The sequence below is a fragment of the Bos grunniens genome, chromosome 21 (assembly GCF_055505025.1).
Source record: "Bos grunniens cultivar Pamir isolate PY7600 chromosome 21, Bosgru_T2T1.0, whole genome shotgun sequence".
In the NCBI taxonomy this organism is placed as follows: domain Eukaryota; kingdom Metazoa; phylum Chordata; class Mammalia; order Artiodactyla; family Bovidae; genus Bos; species Bos grunniens.
Window position 1 is genome coordinate 68577223 of NC_141185.1, and position 19607 is coordinate 68596829.

At 43.9% G+C, this 19607-nt stretch overlaps 1 protein-coding gene and 4 non-coding genes across 17 annotated transcripts in view; all 5 read right to left on the reverse strand.

The window, feature by feature from the left end:
- LOC147349924 (uncharacterized) overlaps positions 1-19607 on the reverse strand; it is a 67386-nt gene that overhangs the window by 15443 nt on the left and 32336 nt on the right. For 4 of the 13 annotated variants that reach the window (XM_086364960.1, XM_086364961.1, XM_086364963.1 and 1 more), the window contains 4 exons: positions 17332-17373; positions 15941-15978; positions 8656-8860; positions 2183-2322 (listed from right to left, as the gene is read on the reverse strand). In XM_086364960.1, coding sequence (XP_086221086.1) covers positions 2319-2322; positions 8656-8860; positions 15941-15978; positions 17332-17373 — 289 coding nt within the window. In that variant the 3' untranslated portion in view covers positions 2183-2318. Of the gene's footprint in view, positions 1-1611; positions 1978-2182; positions 2323-4871; positions 5076-8655; positions 8861-15940; positions 15979-16369; positions 16504-17331; positions 17374-17504; positions 17671-17950; positions 18198-19607 lie in introns of those variants that run through there. The other 9 variants (XM_086364966.1, XM_086364973.1, XM_086364967.1 and 6 more) reach the window with 7 other exon arrangements.
- LOC147349927 (small nucleolar RNA SNORD116) lies at positions 1880-1972 on the reverse strand. Its single transcript, XR_015150684.1, has one exon. It is a non-coding gene; the product is annotated as a small nucleolar RNA SNORD116 (small nucleolar RNA).
- Positions 4638-4729, reverse strand: LOC147349928 (small nucleolar RNA SNORD116). The gene has a single exon (XR_015150732.1). It is a non-coding gene; the product is annotated as a small nucleolar RNA SNORD116 (small nucleolar RNA).
- Positions 8418-8510, reverse strand: LOC147349929 (small nucleolar RNA SNORD116). The gene has a single exon (XR_015150685.1). It is a non-coding gene; the product is annotated as a small nucleolar RNA SNORD116 (small nucleolar RNA).
- On the reverse strand, positions 16437-16503 carry LOC147349930 (small nucleolar RNA SNORD109A). Its single transcript, XR_015150788.1, has one exon. It is a non-coding gene; the product is annotated as a small nucleolar RNA SNORD109A (small nucleolar RNA).

Genomic DNA, 19607 nt, shown 5'->3' on the forward strand with positions numbered 1-19607 from the left:
GGAGTTGGTCACGGACAGGGAGGCCTGGCGTGCTGCAGTCCATTGGGTCATAAAGAGTTGGACATGCCTGAGTGACTGAACTGAAGTGAACCGAAGTGTCTTTAAGTCAGTTCCTCCTAAGATTCAGAACCTATAATGGCTCAGCAAATGAGTATGTTTTACTCATATAATTGTTCTTCTAATCTAAATTAGGAGAAGAAAATGGCAACCCACTCCAGTATTCTTGCCTAGAGAATCCTGTGGACAGAGGAGCCTGGGGGGCTGCTGTCCATAGGGTCACACAGAGTCAGACACTTCTGAAGTGACTTAGCATGCATACATGCATGTAATCTACATTAATAAGACTATGTATTTCCTTGGAAACCTGCCTTTCTTCAAAATTCATGACAATCCTTTTATGGCCCATGCTGACTCACATTGTGCCAAGGTTCCTTCAAGGTGCAAGTTGTGGGTGAGGGGCCTGGTGGTGTTCTCTGAGTTTTGAGATATTTCCTTTTCTCTAATTAGCAGCCTGCTATTAGATATATAATTTCCTGCTAAAGACTAGAAGGGGGGCACTCTTTCTACTCATTTCGATGTCTATATCAGAAGTTTTGCTCTCTCTTTTATACTTTAATAAAACTTTATCACAGAAAAACTCTAAGCAATTAAGCTTCATCACCTGGCCTGGACTGAATTCCTCTCCTCTGGAAGGCCAAGAATCCTGGTGTCATTCACGACTCAGCAATAGCATTTCACCACCATAGTGCCAGGGGAGCCACTGGCTACTACACTGAGGCAGCCTTGGTATGTCAACCAATGCCAATATCTACCACAACCACAGGGCTCAAAGGCAGCTACTTCACTGCCAAGGTGGTGAACACCTGAGTGCCATCTGGGCTGTCTGGCTGGCTCCATCCTAGGAACTCATGCACTTGGCAAATTACAGACCCAAGGACCACAGGAGGGCCAAGGGGCATGTGCACACACCTCATTACTGCTGACAGGGCTGGTTCCTTGGCCTCTGTTACTGCAATTCTTCAAGGCACCAAAGATAAGCTTGTAGAGTCCTTTTTCTGGCAGCAGGCCACCAAGGCCACAAAGGTCACCTATCACTGAGCCTCCCAGGCACCAGCAATGCCCTCCTCTCTGTACCCAGCCTAGGCCAGCTCCAAAAGGATCACAGTATGTATCACTGAAAGAAACGAGAGTGCCTGCAGCCTCAGGGGAGAAAGCTTCCCAGGAAATCACACTGCACCTTTCCTCACTTGCACAACCATTCTGCTCTAGGCCTCAGGTCAATCGCAGGAGGAATGCAAGCCTAGAACCACAGCACAGTCCATGGCAGCCTCCAAGACTCAAGGACTGTGATAGCAGTTGCAATACAGGAAATGCCAAGGGCAGAAACGAGGCCTATTGCCTTTTGCCCCTGACACCATTCCCCTAGGTCCTTGCAACCGCTGCAGCCCACAGGGCACCCAGGAATCTCATTAACCCAAGGGCCGCAATGGCGAAGGCCTCAGATCTGACCTGGGGCTCTGATAAGAAACCACAGAAGCTTCCTCGCTTCAGATTTCAAATCACCACTGCCCCAATGAGCGCACTCGCAGCATGAACTGGGAGGAAACGAACCTTTTCGAGTGAACAGCTCAAGAGCTCAGCCAGGATCTACTGTTGACTCCTGCCACCACTGGACAAGCCAGATGCCTCTATGCTCCAGTGCCCTTCACCACAGATCTCGCATTCCAAGAGCCACTCCAGCATCTGTACACGGCCCACCCTCAGACAGGAGCCTCACAAATGGTAGTGATCTGGCTCTTTCATGCATGTGTGTGACACAGTCGGAGATGCCTTCACTGCTAACCAGTCCCGCCCTTAACCCCAAGGGAGGCAACGTGCTGGACCTCAGTTTCGATGAGGAGACGGTAGTGAGTTCTCACTCATTTTGTTCAGATTTTCCAAGGAATGCATGTGAGGGTGTCATCATCGATCCGAGCACGTGCTGGCTCGCTGCCTACCTCTGCAGGGCAGGCAGGGCCACTCCCAGGAAGAGCCAGTGACCTGGGAGTCCTCCAGCAGTTGGGGGAACTCAGAGCTTCCAGTCTTCTCAGCAAGAGGAACGGTCCCTCCATACGTACAGCCACTTAGGCAGTCCCAGGAAAGCCAAAATCCATGACACATCTTGGGGCAGGGGAAGGCGTACCGTGCTCGATGATCCAAACAGCAGTGGCAGCAACCTGGGCCCACCACACTTCTCACCGGACTTCCCAACACCTCGAGTCAACATCTCATGAGCAGGGCTCCGTTTCCTGAGTGACGGACACTCGTACTTGGAAACTTCACCTGACAAAGGAACAGAAAGTACAGGCAGGCTTCAGATGTGTACCCAGCTTCTCACTAAGCAATATCGATGCCCATGGTTCCCTGAGGGAAGGCCTTTTCTGCTTCCCAACTGTAGTATCCCTTACGTACGACTGGATACCTATGTGTTGGCACGAGTGCAGAAAGTTAGGTTCATGTGACCGTGGATGTCTGTCTGACTGAGTGTGCAAGCGTGTGGGGAGACTAGATGTGGGTCTGAGTACTCGTGTTCTAGTGTACCAACAAGGATGTGCTCTCAGGATTCTGGGTCCCTCTGGAACTCTTTCCATGTATTTCCGTGTTTCAGAGCCCCTGTGCAAAGGCCTTGGTGTCTGAACATGCACGTCTTCTCCATGGAGACCTGAACTCCCACCCTCCGACAAAACACTGTGCAAAATTACACTGAGGGGTTGACACTGAGGGGTTACACTGGGCTCCTGATCTACATGACCCATGGCATCTGACCAAAGCACAGGAACCTGACCACGTAAAGTCCCCTTGTGGAGCATCTGTGTGAATGTCCCTTACCCTGAGACTACCCCAGCTATGATAACAGCTCAGGTGTTCTTGCCGCAAGTCCCACCTCCTCCCTGAACAAGGATACTTTCTGAAGGCCTAGAGTGTAGTTAACTTGGCCTTGGGCCAGATACACCCCACCATACCCTTGCAGAGCAACAGAATACAGGGCATGTGCCTCTTCCTGTGCAATTAGTCCAGTCAATCTCTGGGGCTCTGCTGGAAAGTGCAAGACAAGAGGTGGTCATCCTCAGGTACCAGGATCCAGGGGTCACTCCCACAGAAATGGGGCCCCTTTCCTGGCCAGATTATGCTCAGATCCACAGCCTGCAGGGCCCTGGGCACCAACCACGCCCTAGAGAAAGCTCCCATAATGCAAGACTTGGTTGAAATTGAACTCCTCCTGCCCCCAAGGGTGACTCACCTACATCAGAAGCCTCCAGGGGCTCTACTCACACAAAGACAATCAGCACTCAGCAAGATCCACAGGAAGAAGGTGGCTTGGATTATGGCAACACCATGCCATTCCGCCTGGCAGCTTGTCTCCATCACGTAAGACCACCAAGCGCTCACAGATCACTAAGGCTGCTTCCAGGAAGACTCCAGAAAAACAGGCAGGGGAAGATCTTGGATTTGCCAGGTTTCCCACCTTCATGTCAGGGGAGCCAATGGCTACTACATTGAAGCAGCTTGGTATGCCAACCAATGCCGGATCTCTACCACAACCATGGTCTTCCAAGGGTGATATGTCACTGCCAGGGTCGTGAACACCTGGGTGGGATCCGGGCCGTCTTGTTGGCCCCATTCTTCAGGAACTCACACACCTTGAAAATTCCAGTCCCAAGGGCTAAAGGGAGGCTGAGGGGCATGTGCACATACTGTATTACCACCCAGAAGGCTGGCTCCTAGGCTCGTTACTGCAACTCTTCAAGGCACCAAAGATACAGTTTGAAAGACCTTTTTCTGGCATCAGGCCAGCAAGGCCACAAAGGTCACTATTACCGAGCCTCCCAAGCCACAGCAATGCCCTGTCATCTGCACCCAGCCACGAGCAGCTCCAAAAGGACCACAGTACATATTATTGCAAACACAAAAACAGTGCCTGAATCTCAGGGGACAGATTGTCCCAGGAAATCAGACTGCACCTTTCCTCACCTGCACAACCATTCTTCTCTGGGCCTCTGGCCAACCCACAGGAGGAATGTATGGCTAGGATCACCTCACAGTCCACAGTGTCCTGCAAGACTCAACACTGTGACAGGAGTTGCAATACAGGAACTGCCAAGAAACTAGGCCTATTTCCTTTCACCCCTGCCAACGTTCCACGAGGTCCCTGCAACCGTTACAGTACACAGGCCACTCAGGAATCTCACCAACCCAAAGGGCTGCAATGGCAAGGGCCTCAGATCTGACCTGGGGCTCCAATCAGAAATCATAGAAGTTTCCTTGCTTCAGCTTCCACATCAGCACAGCCCCAACTAGTGCACTCATAGCAGGGACCAGGATGAAATGTGCCTTTTCAAGTCAAGAGCTCAATGGGACTAGGCCAGGATCTACTGTGACTACTATCGCCATTGGACAAGCCTCTTCTGTTCCTCAGTGGCATTCACCATGAAGCTCTCATTCCAAGAAGACTGCTCAAACATCTGTACATGCCCACCCTCTGACAGGAGCCTCGAAAGTGGTGGTGACCCCAGTGCTCTATGCATGTGTGTGACACAACTGAAGCTGCCCGCACTTCTAACTAGTCCTGCCCTTAGCCCCAGAGGAGACAACATGCTAGACCTTGTTTCGATGAGGAGATGATATCAATTTCTCACTCATTTTGTTTAGATTTTCCAGGGAACACATGTGAGGGTGCCATCATCGATCTGAGCACCTGCTGGTTTGCTGTACACTTTAGCCAGGAAGGAAGGCCAGCCCCCAGAAGGAGCAAGTGACCTGGGAGTCCCCGAGCAGCTGGGGGAACTCAGAGCTCCTAGGCTTCTCAGCAAGAACAGTCCATGTAAATTTACAGCTACTCAGGCAGTCCCAGGAAACTGTAAATCCATGACATATCTTGGGGCAGCCGAAGGCATTCCATGCTCAGTGATCCAAAGAGTAGAGGTAGCAACCTGGGCCCTCCACACTTCTTTTGGACTCCTTTGCACCCTGAATCACCACCTCACGGGCAGGGCTTTGTATCCTGGGTGACAGGCAGTCATACCTGGCAACGTCACCTGACAAGGGGACAGAAAGCACAGGCAGGCTTCAGATGTGTTGCCTCGTTCTCGCTGAACAATACTGATGCCCATGGTTCTCTGGGGGAAGTTCTGGATCTGAGCCCCAACTGTCTTGATCCCTTACATATGACTGGACACCTATCTGTCACCAGGAGCATAGGAAATTAGTTTCAAGTGCCTGTGGGCGTCTGTCTCTCTGAAAGCCATGTGTGGCCAGGGGATTCAATGTGGGGCTGAGTGCATGTGTTCTGGTCTACCAACGAAGATATACTCTCAGGATTCTGGGTGTGCCTCTGGAACTCCTGGAGGTCTCTGTGTGTCAGAGCCCCTTTGCAAAGGCCTCAGTGCCTGAATAAGCATGACTTCTCCACAGAGCCCTAACCCCCTGCCGTCACACAAAATGGCAGATGAAGCATGCCGCCTTCAACAAGCCCCATGCAATATTCATCCAGAGGGCCTGCTGAAATAGGCTCTGGGCTCCTGATCCCCATGACACCCACCCTCTGATCAAAGCACATGGACCTGACTGCTCAAGGTCGCCCTGCAGAGCATCTGTGTGACTGCCACCTACCCTGAGACCATGCCAGCTTCTACTAGAGCTGAGGTGTCCTTGCCCACAAGTCCCCCTTCCTTCAGGAACAAGGGTACTTTCCTCGAGAAGCTTCAGGTGGCTCATTGTACACCTCAGTAGGGCAGGCAGCACAGCTCCCAGGAGGAGCCAGTGAACCTGGGAGTCCTCTAGCAGCTAGGCGATTCAAAGCCCCCAGGCTTCTCAGTAAGAGGATCAGTCCATCCACACTTACAACTACTCAGGCAATCCCATGGAACCCATGGAACCCTTAATCCAAAAGGGGGAAAGTGTAGCCTCCAAAGTGATCAAAAAAGCTGTGGCAGCAACTTGGACCTGCCACACTTCTGACAAGACTCCCTTGCACCTCGAGTCAATGCATACCACACATGGCCTCTTTTCCTGGGTGGTGGACAGTCATACCCGGCAACTGTTCCTGAAAACTGAAAAGCACAGGCATGCTTTAGATGTGCATCCTGTTCTCTCTGAATAACATCCATGCTGATAGTTCCCTGGTTGAAGGCCTTCATTTGCTTTCTAACTGCCTCAATCCCTTATATACCAGTGGATACATATGCGTCAGCAGACTGTAGAAAGTTAGGATGTATTATGTGTGTGTCTGTTTGGCTGAGTGTTTGTGGTGAAAGGCTTGATATTGGGCTGAGTGTGTGCGTTCCAGTGTACAAAGATGAGCTTTCAGGATTCTGGGCATGCATCTGGAACTCCTGGCTGTCTCCTTGTAAAGGCTGAGCCCCTCTGTAAAGGCCTCATTGCCTGAAAAGGTATGCCTTCTCCACAGAGCCCTGATGTCTAGCCTTCCCACAATACGGCAGATCACACCTGACACCTTCCATAAGCCCCATGCAAACTTTCACCCCGAGGGGCTGTTCACATAGGGCATGCGCTTCCAAAACCCACGCCCTCTGACCAAAGCACAGGAACCTGACTGCTCAAAATCAGCAAGCGGAGCCTCTGTGGAACTGCCACATATCCTGAGGCCATGCCAGTACTACTACAATTAGTTGTCCTTTCTCACAAGTCCCAGCTCCTCAAGGTACAACTGAAGTTTCCTGAGAAGACAGGCAATTTCATGAACTTGGCCCCGGAGCAGAAAAGGCCCACCACACCCTCAAAATGCTAAAATAACTCAGGGCATGAAACTTGTCTGGCTGACTGTGTCCAATCACTCTCCGGTGCTCCACTGGAAAGTGAAGATTGGGGAGGTAGTCATTTTCAGGTACCAGGGTTCAGGAGTCACTCTCACAGAAACTGGGACCCTTTAGCAGTCAGATTATGCTCAAATCCACATCCTGCAGGGCCCCGGGTACTGACCACACCTGAGGAAAAGCTCCCCTAGTCCAGGGCCTGGTTCAAACTGAACTTCTCCTGCCCCCAGGGCTTCTCAACCCCATCAGAATCCTCAAGGTGCCCTGCTCAAACAAGGGACAATCAACACCCAGAAAGACCCACAGAAGTAAGGCCTTGATTAGTTGACCCACACAATTCTGCCCAGCACCTCTTCTCCACCACAGCAAAACTACCAAGTCCACCCAGGACACCAAGGCTGCTTCCAAGACCTGAGAAGAACTGTCAGGAGAAGAGCTTTGCTATGCAAGGTTTCCTGAAACCGTGCCAGGGCAGCCACTGGCTATTCCATGGAGGCAGGCTTGGCATGCCAACCAAGGCCAACCTCTACCACAACCATGCCTCAGTGGATGATACTTCTCTGCAGCATGGAAAACACCTGAGTCCCACCCAGGCTGTCCATCTTGCCCCATCCCTTAGGAATTCTTACACCTTGAAAATTTTATGCCCAAGAGCCAAAGGGACCAATAGGCATGTATGCAGACCTCAGTTCTACCCAGACTGGTTGGCAGACAGGCTTCAGTACATGGAACTCTTCAAGGCCCCTGCAAGATACCCTTGAGTATCCCTCTTCAGGTATCAGGCCACCAAGGCCACAAAAGTCTCCTGAGGACCAGCAGGCCCTCTCTTTTGCAGGGAGCCAAGGGCACCTTCAAGGGGACCAAGGTATCCTTGGAAACACAAAGACAGTGCCTGCAGCCTCAGGGCGACAGTTCATCCCAGGAAATTACACTGCAAATTTCCTCACCTGCTGTACGCTTTTCCTAGGTACTCTGGCTAACCCACAGGAGGAATGCAGAGCTGGTACCTCACCACACTCCACGGTGGTCTCCACAGATCAAGCACTGTGCCAAGAGATGCAATATAGGAGTTGCTAACTGCAGAAATGAGGCCTACTGCCTTTCGTCAATGCCACTAGTCCACCAGGTCGCTGCAACTGCTGCAGTCAACCACACCCTCAAGGATCCTATCATGCCCTCAAGAATCTTAAAAACCCAAAGGGCCGCAATGGCGAGGGCCTCAGATCTGGCCTGGGGCTGCAATCAAGAAACCACTGTAGCTTCCTTGCTTTGGCTTCCACATCAGCACAGCCGCCAACTACTGCACTCGCAGCAGGAACTGGGGCGAAACACACCTGTTCTAGCCAAGAGCTCTATGGGCCTAGGCCAGTATCTACTGCAACTCCTACCACCAGTTGCCAAGCTGGCAGTCTCCTCTGCCCCTCACGGTCATTACCAAGGACCTGGCACTCTGAAGTCCACTCAAATGCCTGTCCACAGCCCACCCTCAGATGGGAGCCTCACAAATTGTGGTGACTGGGGTGGTGTGTGCACGTGTGTGACACAGATGTAGCTGGCCCTCATGCTAACTAGCCCCTCCCGTAGCCCCATGGGCAGCAACGTGCTGGACCTCAGTTTCGATGAGGAGACGGTAGTGAGTTCTCACTCATTTTGTTCAGATTTTCCAAGGAATGCATGTGAGGGTGTCATCATCGATCCGAGCACATGCTGGCTCGCTGCCCACCTCTGCAGGGCAGGTAGGGCCGCTCCCAGGAGGAGCCAGTGACCTGGGAGTCCCCCAGAACCCAGGGGAACTCAGAGCCCCCAGGCTTCTCAGCAAGAGGAACGGTCCCCCCATACTTACAGCCACTCAGGTAGTCCCAGAAAAGCCGAAATCCATGACACATCTTGGGGCAGGGGAAGGCGTACCCTGCTCGGTGATCCTAAAAGAACTGGCAGCAACCTGGGCCCGCCACACTTCTCGCCGGACTCCCTTGCGCCTCGAGTCACCACTTTATGGGTGGGGCTTTGTCTCCTGGGTGACGGACAGTCATGCCTGGCAACTTCACCTGTCAAGGGGACAGAAAGCACAGGCAGGCTTCACATGTGTACCCAGTCTCTCACTGGGCAACATCGATGCGTTTGCTTCATGGGGGGGAAGGCCTGTATCTGCTACCCAACTGTATTGATCCCTCACATACGACTGGATACACATCTGTCAACAGAGTGCAGGAAATTAGGTTCAAGTACCTGTGGGTGTCTGACTGAGCGTGCATGGCTGGTGGGGGATTTGATGTGGGGCTGAATGTCCTCTGGAACTCCTTACGGGTATCTCTGTGTCTCAGAGTCCCCATGCAAAGGCCCTGGTATCTGAATACACATGCCATCTCCATGAAGTCCTACTGCTGTTGTCCCCTGGCTTTAGTCCACCAGGCCTCCACAACCACTGTAACCCACCAGGCACTCAGGACTCTCACCAAATCAAAGGGCTGCAATGGCGGGGTCCTCAGATAGGTTCCAATTAGAAACCACAGAAGCTTCCTCACTTCGACCTCGACATCAGCACAGCCCCAACTACGGCACTCAGAGCAGGAACTGCGTCAAAAATACACCTACCCAAACCAGATCCCACCTGTGTGGCTGGGATCTGACTTCTACTACCTGCAGCCACGCTGGCCTCCTCTCCAGTCACTCAGTCATGTCTGGCTCTTTGTGACCCCATGAAATGCTATATACTAGGTTTCTCTGTCCTTCATCATCTCCTGTAGTTTTCTCAAATCCTTGTCCATTGAGATAGTGATGCCATCCAACCATCTCATCATCTTTTGTCCCCTTCTCCTCCTGCCTTCAATGTTTCCCAGAACAGGGTCTATTCCATTGTGTCGGCTCTTCTCATTAGGTGGCCAAATTACTGGAGCTTCAGCTTAGGCATCAGACCTTTCAGTGAATATTCAGGATTGATTTCCTTTAGGATTCACTGGTTTTTCCTTGTAGTCTGAGGCACTCTTAAGAGTATTTTCTGATACCATGGTACAAAAGCATCAAATCTTCAATGCTCAGCCTTCTTTATGGTCCTAGTCTCACATCCATACACGACTACTAGAAAAACTATTGCTTTGAGTATATGGACCTTTGTCAGCAAATGATGTCTCTAATCATTAGTATGCTGTCTAATTTTGTCATAGCTTTTCTTCCAAGGAGCAAGCACCTTGTAATTTCATGGCTTCAGTCACCAGCCACAGTGATTTGGAGCCCAAGGAAGTGGAGTCTGTCACTGTTTTACTGTGCACGGTACCAGAGCTAGACCCAGTTTTCCCCATAGACACCGTTTTCCCCATAGTTGGTCCCACCTATCAGGAAGCTTCCACAAGCCGCTTACTTTCATCCATCATAGAGCAGATAGAAAGAAAACCATTATCACATAAAACTAACCAAATTGATCACATGTATCACAGTCTTGTCTAATTCAGTGAAACTATGAGCCATGCCTTGTAGGGCCACCCAAGATGGATGGGTCATGGTGGCCAGTTCCGACAAAATGTGGTCCACTGGAGAAAAAAATTATAAACTCCTTTGGCTTCTTGTGTTTAGAATCCAGTGAACAATAGGAAAAGGGGAAAAGGTATGACACTGAAAAATGACCTCCCCAAGTCAGTAGGTGCCCAATATGCTACTGTAGAATAGTGGAGAAACAGCTCCAAAGGAATGAAGAGGCTGACCCACAATGGAAACATCTAATTGTGGATGTGTCTGGTGGTGAAAGTAAAGTCCAATGCTGTAAAGAACAATATTGTAAAGGAACCTGGAATGTTAGATCCACAAATCAAAGTAAATTGGAATTAGTCAAACAGGAGATAGTTAAGAATGAACATCAACATTTTAGGAATCAGTGAACTAAAATGGATGGGAATGGGTGAATAATACAGATGACCATTATATCTACTACTCTGGGCAAGAATCCCTTAGAAAAAATGGAATAGCCCTCATGGTCAATAAAAGAAATCAAAATGCAGTACGTGGGTGCAATCTCAAAAACAACACAATGATCTCAGTTCATTGTAAGGCAAACCATTCAATAGCACACTAATCCAAGTCTATGCCTAAATCACAAATGCCAAGGAAGATGAAGTTGAATGGTTCTATGAAGACTCACAACACCTTCTAGAACTAAAAGGACACCAAAAAAAGATGTCCTTTTCATCATAGGGGACTGGAGTGCAAAAGAAGGAAGTCAAGAGACACCTGGAATAACAGGCAAGTTTGGTCTTGTAGTACAAAATGAAGCAGGGCAAAGGCTAACACAGTTTTGCCAAAAGAACACAATGCTCATAGCAAACACCCTCTTCCAATAACACAAGAGAAGACTCTACACATGGACAACTCCAGACTGTCAAATCTGAAATAAGACTGATTGCATTCTTTGCAGGCGAAGTTGGAGAAGCTCTAGACAGTCAGCAAAAACAAGACCGGGAGCTGACTGTCACAGAAAATGAACTCAAAAAAGAAAGAAAGAAAGAAAGAAAATGAACTCATTGCAAACTTTAGACTTAACTGAAGAAAGTAGAGAAAACCACTAGGCCATTCAGGTATGACCTAAATCAAGTATCTCATGATTATACAATGGAAGTGACAAATAGATTCAAGGGATTAGATCTGATAGACAGAGTGCCTGAAGAATTATGGACAGAATTGATACTTTTGAACTGTGGTGTTGGAGAAAACTCTTGAGAGTCTCTTGGACTGCAAGAAGATCAAACCAGTCAATCCTAAAGGAAATTGGTCCTGAATATTCATTGGAAGAACTGATGCTGAAGCTGAAACTCCAACCCTTTGGCCACCTGACGTGAGGAACTGATTCATTGGAAAAGACCCTGATGCTGGGAAAGATTGAAGGCAGGCGGAGAAGGGGACGACAGAGGATGAGATGGTTGGATGGCATAACCGACTCTATGGATATGAGTTTGAGTAAGCTCCGGGAGTTGGTGATAGACAGAGAAGCCTTGCGTGCTGCAGTCCATGGGGTCACCAAGAATCAGACACAACTGAGTGACTGAACTGAACTGAATCTAATGAAAAAATCTTCAATGAACACTACTATAAACAACTTCATCAACAAGGACAACAAATATAGGGAAAATGGATTGTTTGACTTCCAAAGTTGCCAAATTATGATATGCATAATGTCCAATTTTCAACATAAAAGTACTAGAATACTGGACATTCAAAGAAACATGCACGTCTCTCACAAAGAAGGAAAAATTAAGAACAAGCAATAGAAACTCAAAGTCAAGACACTGGACTCAACATAGAAATATTTTAGATCAGTTACTTTAAATATGCTGCAAAAGGTAATGGAAAGTAGTTTTAAGAACCAGATGATTCCAACAAACACTATCTCATGAAATAGGTATGTCAATCAACGGACAGAAAATTTTCAAACAAAATCAAGTAGAAATTCTGGAGTTGAAAGCATAATTACAAGTATTAAAAAACTCAGAAAAAGGCCTGCATGACAAATTTGAACTGACAAAAAAAAAAAAAAAAACAACTAAAAAATGTAATTGTTCAAATTATCCAGTTATAGGAAGAGATTTATTATTTTTTTTAATTTTATTTTTAAACTTTACATAATTGTATTAGTTTTGCCAAATATCAAAATGAATCCGCCACAGGTATACATGTTTTTTAATAGACACAGCCTAAAAGTAATATGAGGCCAGTGTACTAACATACACATAGCAAGAGTTAGAGAAAAAGAAAGGAATGAGCAGAAACTATAAAGAGACACAGATGTATAGAACAGTCTTTTGGACTCTGTGGGAGAGGGAGAGGGTGGGATGATTTGGGAGAATGGCACTGAAACATGTATAATATCATATAAGAAATGAATCGCCAATCCAGGTTTGGTGCAGGATACAGAATGCTTGGGGCTGGTGCACTGGGATGACCCAGAGGGAAGGTACAGGGAGGGAGGTGGGAGGGGGGTTCAGGATGGGGAACATTTGTACACCAGTAGCGGATTCATGCTGATGTATGGCAAAACCAACACAATACTGTAAAGTAATTAGCCTCCAATTAAAATAAATAAATTTAAATTAAAAAAAGGAAATGTACATAAACTTAAAAAAAGTATTCATTTGATTATAAAAAATTTAAAAAAAAGAAATAATACACAAAACTGCCCTAAGTTGATGAAAAGTCACAAACCTAAGAAGTCCATATAGGATAAATTCAAATAGATTCATAAACTGTTCAAATAGAAAGATCAAACAGTGATAGAGAAGACGCAGAAGTGATCTTCAGAAAAACAAGTGATTTCTCATCATACCACATGGTTTCAGAAGGCAGTAGGATGGCATTTTCAAAGTTCTGAAACAAAAAGTTATTCAACTGGGAATTCTTGATCTGATAATAATGCTCTAAAAAAATGAAGGAGACATTAAGACATTCTCAGATTAACAAAGACTGAGAATGTTCTTTAACAGTAAATTTGCCCCATAAGAAATGTCTAAGGGAATCAATCTTAAATGAATGTACAATATACAATAACTTAAATCTGCATCAAGAAATAAATAACATCAGTAAAGGCAATATAAAAGCCAGTATTATCTTTGTAACTCTTTTCCTATATGATGTTTAAATAAAGGCATAAAACAAAAACCATCTGCCTGTGGTGATGAGTGCATAAGTATGAAGACATAATTTGTGACAATCACAACGTATAGGGGAAATGGAGCAATGTTTTTGTTGCCACAAAAATTTTATGTATTATTGAAATTAAATTGTTATTAATCATAACTACTTTATTATAAATTAAGAAGTTAATTGTTATCCCCAGGGCAATGACTAAGAAAATAACTTAAAAATATATAGTAAAAACAAGGAAATAAAGAATTTAAAATGGTACTCTCAATAATATCTATTTCACAGAAAACATGCAATATTGAAGACAAAAAAAAAATACAGAAAAAATGAACAGCAAAATAGCAGTTGTCCTCCCTTATCAGTAATTACTTTAAACAGAGATGGTTTAAAATTTGTAAGTGAAAGGCAGAGATTGGCAAAATGGATTAAAAACAGGATCCAACTATATGTTATCTACAAGAGACATACTTCAGATTCAAAGACACAGATTGGTTAAAAATTAAAGCATGAAATAAATATTTCATATAACATGTAACCAAAAGACAGCTAGAGTGACTATACCAATATCAGACAAAAGTTGAAAGTTTTGTTTTGTCTTCAAACAAAAATTGTTACATGGGTCAATTAAATATTGATAAAAGAATCAAATACATTAAGAAGATAAAGCAATGATAAACATTTACACACCTAACAACAAAGTCCCAAAATATATGAAGCAAAATTGCACAGAATTGAAGAAACAAACAACTCTACAGTATTTGGATACTTTTAATGTCTTGCTTTTAATAAGCAATAGAACAATTAGAAGAACGATCATTATGGAAATAGAATACTTGAACAACCATAAACCAACTACAGTGAACAGACTTACACAGAACACTCCACCTAAAATCAAATGATTATACATTTTTCTCAAGTGCATAAGGAATATACTCCATAAAAGACCAGATATAACACCAAAAATAAGTTTAAATAAATTTTAAAACACTGAAATTGTACAGACTATGTTCACTGATCACAATGGAATTAAACTAGAAATCAGTAACAGAAAGAAATTTAGATGATTTCACACATAAGTAGAAATTAAGAAACAAGTTCCTAATAAAAATGAATCAAGCAGGACATTCTCAGGGAAAATTATTAAATTATTTGAGATGAATGAAAATTAACACACATTCCAAAATTTATGAGATACCAAAAGCAGTACTTGAGGAGAAAATTTTATAGCTGTTGAGATTTACATTTAAAAAAGAAAAATTTCAAATCAGTAATCTACCTTAAGAAGCTAGAAAAAGAAAAGAAAATCAAACATAAAGCAAGAAAGAAAGAAAAGAAAGATTAGTATAAAAATGATACAGATTAAAGACTGAAACAAGCAACTGAATAAAAAATAAAAATCAATGAAACCAAAAATCAATTTCTTGAAAAATTCAACAAAATTCAAAATGTTTTAGCTAAACTGACCAGAGGAAATGAACGACCTTGCTAGTTTGTAGAAAAATGAATATATAAATTACAATACATAAATAAATAAATATAAAAATAACAAAACAACTATTAAAGAATCTGTGAAAATATATTTCTCAAGAGAAAAAGAGAGTTTACTCATTTCAAAAGTATTAAACATCAGGCCCTAGGTAATCATGCCAAGGAATATAGACTATTTTTCTTAACTGATGGATGTTTCAATTTTAACAAGAAATAATGATTAATTATTTAATATATGAAATTTTACTACACTTGATTAACCCAACCTAGTATGTTTTGTGAAATTAATGCAATATGGAAAATTGAAATTTTTTTTTACAAAAAAATGAAGCTTTTTATCATTTAAAATCTTCATGGCCTTAGATAGAGTTCGGAAAGTATAAAGTATAATTTTTCAGATTGAAAAAGTAAAAATCCTAATTAAAGTCAAATGTGGCTCAGCTGGTAAAGAATCTGCCTGCAATGTGGGAGACCTGGGTTTGATCTCTGAGTTGGGAAGATCCCCTGGAGAAGGGAAAGGCTACCCACTCCATTATTCTGGCCTGGAGAATTCCATGGACTGTATAGTCCGTGGGGTCGCAAAGAATCAGACACAACTGAGCACCTTTCACTTTCAACATTTAGAAGAATAGTAATAATAACCCATAATGATCTTACGGATCTGACCAAAATGATCTAACAATGATGATCTCAATCATGGGGTCAACATTCTGAAACCATAATATGTTAAGAAAACTCCCAAGCACAGTTTAATTTCACCAAAGGATATTTCACGGCAACAAGAAAATGTATAAAACAACAATTTCCCAAGATTCTGTATTTGTCAATTTACCCAAAACTCAGATAAAAGAAAACTTAAAATTTGGAAATGAGGCTAGAGGCAATCACTAAAGAAAAGGACACATCATGAAGATATTATCCAGTAAGCCACTGAACAGATGAACACTTAAGACTTCAGGGTGTGGCACAGTGCACAAGACATATGAATTTTAAAGGATCCTGGTACAGTTACTCACCCCTGTTCTCTGAAGTAGAGGCCCTCATTTCAGTCCTTCTACCTCAGAAAAGCGTAGCAGAAAAAAATAAAAACAAACAAAAAGAAAAAAAAAGACATAGTCTCAAAAATATTCAAGAGTAAAAATAACAAAGCACTAATACTGTCAAAACTCATTGTCAAAATTTATTAGTCATGCAATCTTCCCTTCTTCCAGCCCAACCACAAATGATGCTTTCAGTACCCATTACAGTTGCTCAACCCTTTCTTACTTCAACATTTTTCCCCCCTCATTTATTACTCAAGAACAATTCCTTTAAAAAGTTCTGTCTACAACTGGGTTCAAAATGAAGCAAGTCTTGGGTCACTTAGCATATCTACATGCCTCATAAGAGGCATGAGTATGTAGAATAGGATGACTTGCTCTGGAAGAAAGAAAAGGCATGCTCACAGCAGTGTTATGTAGTCAAAGCCAGGCTCTGAGGTTCTTATTTGTCCGGTAAGAGGGGCATTTATCTGGACCTCAGATTGACATCTGGAATGAGTCCCTCAGCATCCTCAGACAGTTTTTCTCATCATCGATCCAGACAAGCACCCTCCCAACAAATAAGCATTTTCATAGCCAGGCTCATTTCCTTCAGGCTTACGTACTGTGTTGTTAACAAAAAACAATACATATACAGAATACAATTTGTTTAGTATTTGAACAATAGAACCCTCATAGCACAAAAGGCACACGACCCTGGATTTCTCTGTATAAAATTAAAATCTATTGAGAACATCCAAAACAACTAAGTCAACTAAAATTTCGAGGAGTAGTGAGGTGAAAGTGTTAGTTTCCCAGTGGAGTCTGACTCTTTGACACCCCATGGACTATAGCCCGCTAGGCTACTCTGTTCGCAGAATTCTCCAAGCAAGAATACTGCAGTGGGTAGTCATTCTCTTCTCCAGGGGATCTTCCTGACCCAGGGGTCAAATCTGTGTTTCCTGTGTAGCAGGAAGGTTCTTTCTCATCTGAGCCATAGTGGGGCAGCATTTGTAAATTAAGTAGCAAATAAGGTTTGATTATAGTGGAAATATGAGTAGAAATATCTAAATTCTGAAATGCTAGTAACAAAAAGATAAATATTTTGGCACATTTAAATTTCACTAAAAAGTTATTTTCACACATAATAAAATAGTATAAAAAGCTAATCTATCAATGATTCTTAAATGTTAACCAAATTATTTTCTTTAATAGAGGGAAAAATAATGAAGATTCCATTAACAAAGTAGATATACCTATGGGGGAAAATTCATCATAAAAATATGCACCCTGGTCACCTGAAAAAATGAGCTCACAAAACTTGAATTTGTGACATCACTGGCCAGAACACAGACCAAAATTTCAATAGCACCAGAGTAGCTGCTCACCTTTCCTCCCTGTAAGTATGATAACTTGTTCTAGCCTTTGACCTGCAACAAAACATCACATAGGATACAAATCAGATCAGAAAAATGCAAGAAATTATTTTAAAAATCAACAGAACAATTGGTTCTATAATAATTATTTATTGTACAGGCATCCTCGCATTTCTAGTCCTCACCAAATAAAAATTCCTTGCTCCTTTATCGTCTTCGTCATTTCACTTCTTCATTTATTTCCTCTCTGAACTCTTCATTCTGCAAATAGTCAATAATCCTCTCTACCACTCTACGTAAATTAGTAACATAGCAGTTATCTTTTAAACTGAGAAATTCTAAAGTTACATTACACCAAATAAAGATTTTGTGAAATGCCTTGTGATGGGTCAAATAAAAAGGATGTTTGTTGTGAGACCCATATTCTGGAAGTAAGAGATAAGAACTCTGAAAATCTATTACAAACATGCTGAACAAATGGACCAATGGCAAGAATAGAAAAATAGAGGAGACATTTCATAAGATAAATGGAAATTATTTACAAAAAGAATCAAATGGAAAAAGACTTTAGAGAGGGGTAAGACCTAAGTGGCTTGGAGAAGGCAATGGCACCCCACTCCAGTACTCTTGCCTGGGAAGTTCCACGGATGGAGGAGCCTGGAAGGCTGCAGTCCATGGGGTCGCTGAGGGTTGGACACGACTGAGTGACTTCACTTTCACTTTTCACTTTCATGCATTGGAGAAGGAAATGGCAACCCACTCCAGTGTTCTTGCCTGGAGAATCCCAGGGATGGGGGAGCCTGGTGGGCTGCCATCTACGGGGTCGCACAGAGTCGGACATGACTGAAGTGACTTAGCAGCAGCAGCAGCAGCAAGACCTAAGTGGAATTAAGATGGAGTAATATTGGCCTGTCTTTTATCAACATGGAATTTAGGAGGAGTACATCAATAACAGAACACAGGTCTCTGAAGGATAAAGGCGTGCAAGTAAACTGGAGAACTCAAATTGCAAGGTAAAAAGAACTAGACCTTAGATACTATGTAATGTTTGATTCCATTTAAATGGCATTCGGTAAAAGAAAAAACCTGTGTGATCGCTCACCTAGAACCAGACATCCTGGAATGTTAAGTCAAGTGGGCCTTAGAAACGATCACTACGAACAAAGCTAGTGGAGGTGATGGAATTCCAGTTGAGCTATTTTAAATCCTGAAAGATGATGCTGTGAAAGTGCTGCACTCAATATGCCAGCCAATTTGAAAAACTCAGCAGTGGCCACAGGACTGGAAAACGTCAGTTTTCATTCTAATCCCAAAGAAAGGCAATGCCAAAGAATGCTCAAACTAATGCACAATTGCACGCATCTCACACGCTAGTAAAGTAACGCTCAAAATTCTCCAAGCCAGGCTTCAGCAATACATGAACCGTGAACTTCCTGATGTTCAAGCTGGTATTAGAAAAGGCAGAGGAACCAGAGATCAAATTGCCAACATTCACTGGATCATGGAAAAAGCAAGAGAGTTCCAGAAAAACATCTATGTCTGCTTTATGGACTATGCCAAAGCGTTTGACTGTGTGGATCACAATAAACTGTGGAAAATTCTGAAAGAGATGGGAATACCAGACCACCTCCCTCTTGAGAAACCTATATGCAGGTCAGGAAGCAACAGTTAGAACTGGACATGGAACAACAGACTGGTTCCAAATAGGAAAAGGAGTACGTCAAGGCTGTATATTGTCACCCACTTATTTAACTTATGCAGAGTACATCATGAGAAATGCTGGGCTGGAAGAAGTACAAGCTGGAATCAAGATTGCCAGGAGAAATATCAATAACCTCAGATAGGCAGATGACACCACCCTTTTGGCAGAAAGTGAAGAGGAACTCAAAAGCCTCTTGATGAAAGTGAAAGAGGAGAGTGAAAAAGTTGGCTTAAAGCTCAACATTCAGAAAACAAAGATCATGGCATCTGGTCCCATCACTTCATGGGAAATAGATGGGGAAACAGTGCAAACAGCGTCAGACTATTTTTTGGGGCTCCAAAATCACTGCAGATCATGACTGCAGCCATGAAATTAAAAGATGCTTACTCCCTGGAAGGAAAGTTATGACCAACCTAGATAGCATATTCAGAAGCAGAGACATTACTTTGTCAACAAAGGTCCATCTAGTCAAGGCTATGTAGTCACGTATGAATGTGAGTTGGACTGTGAAGAAAGTTGAGCGTCAAAGAATTGATGCTTTTGAACTGTGGTATTGGATAAGACTCTTGAGAGTCCCTTGGACTGC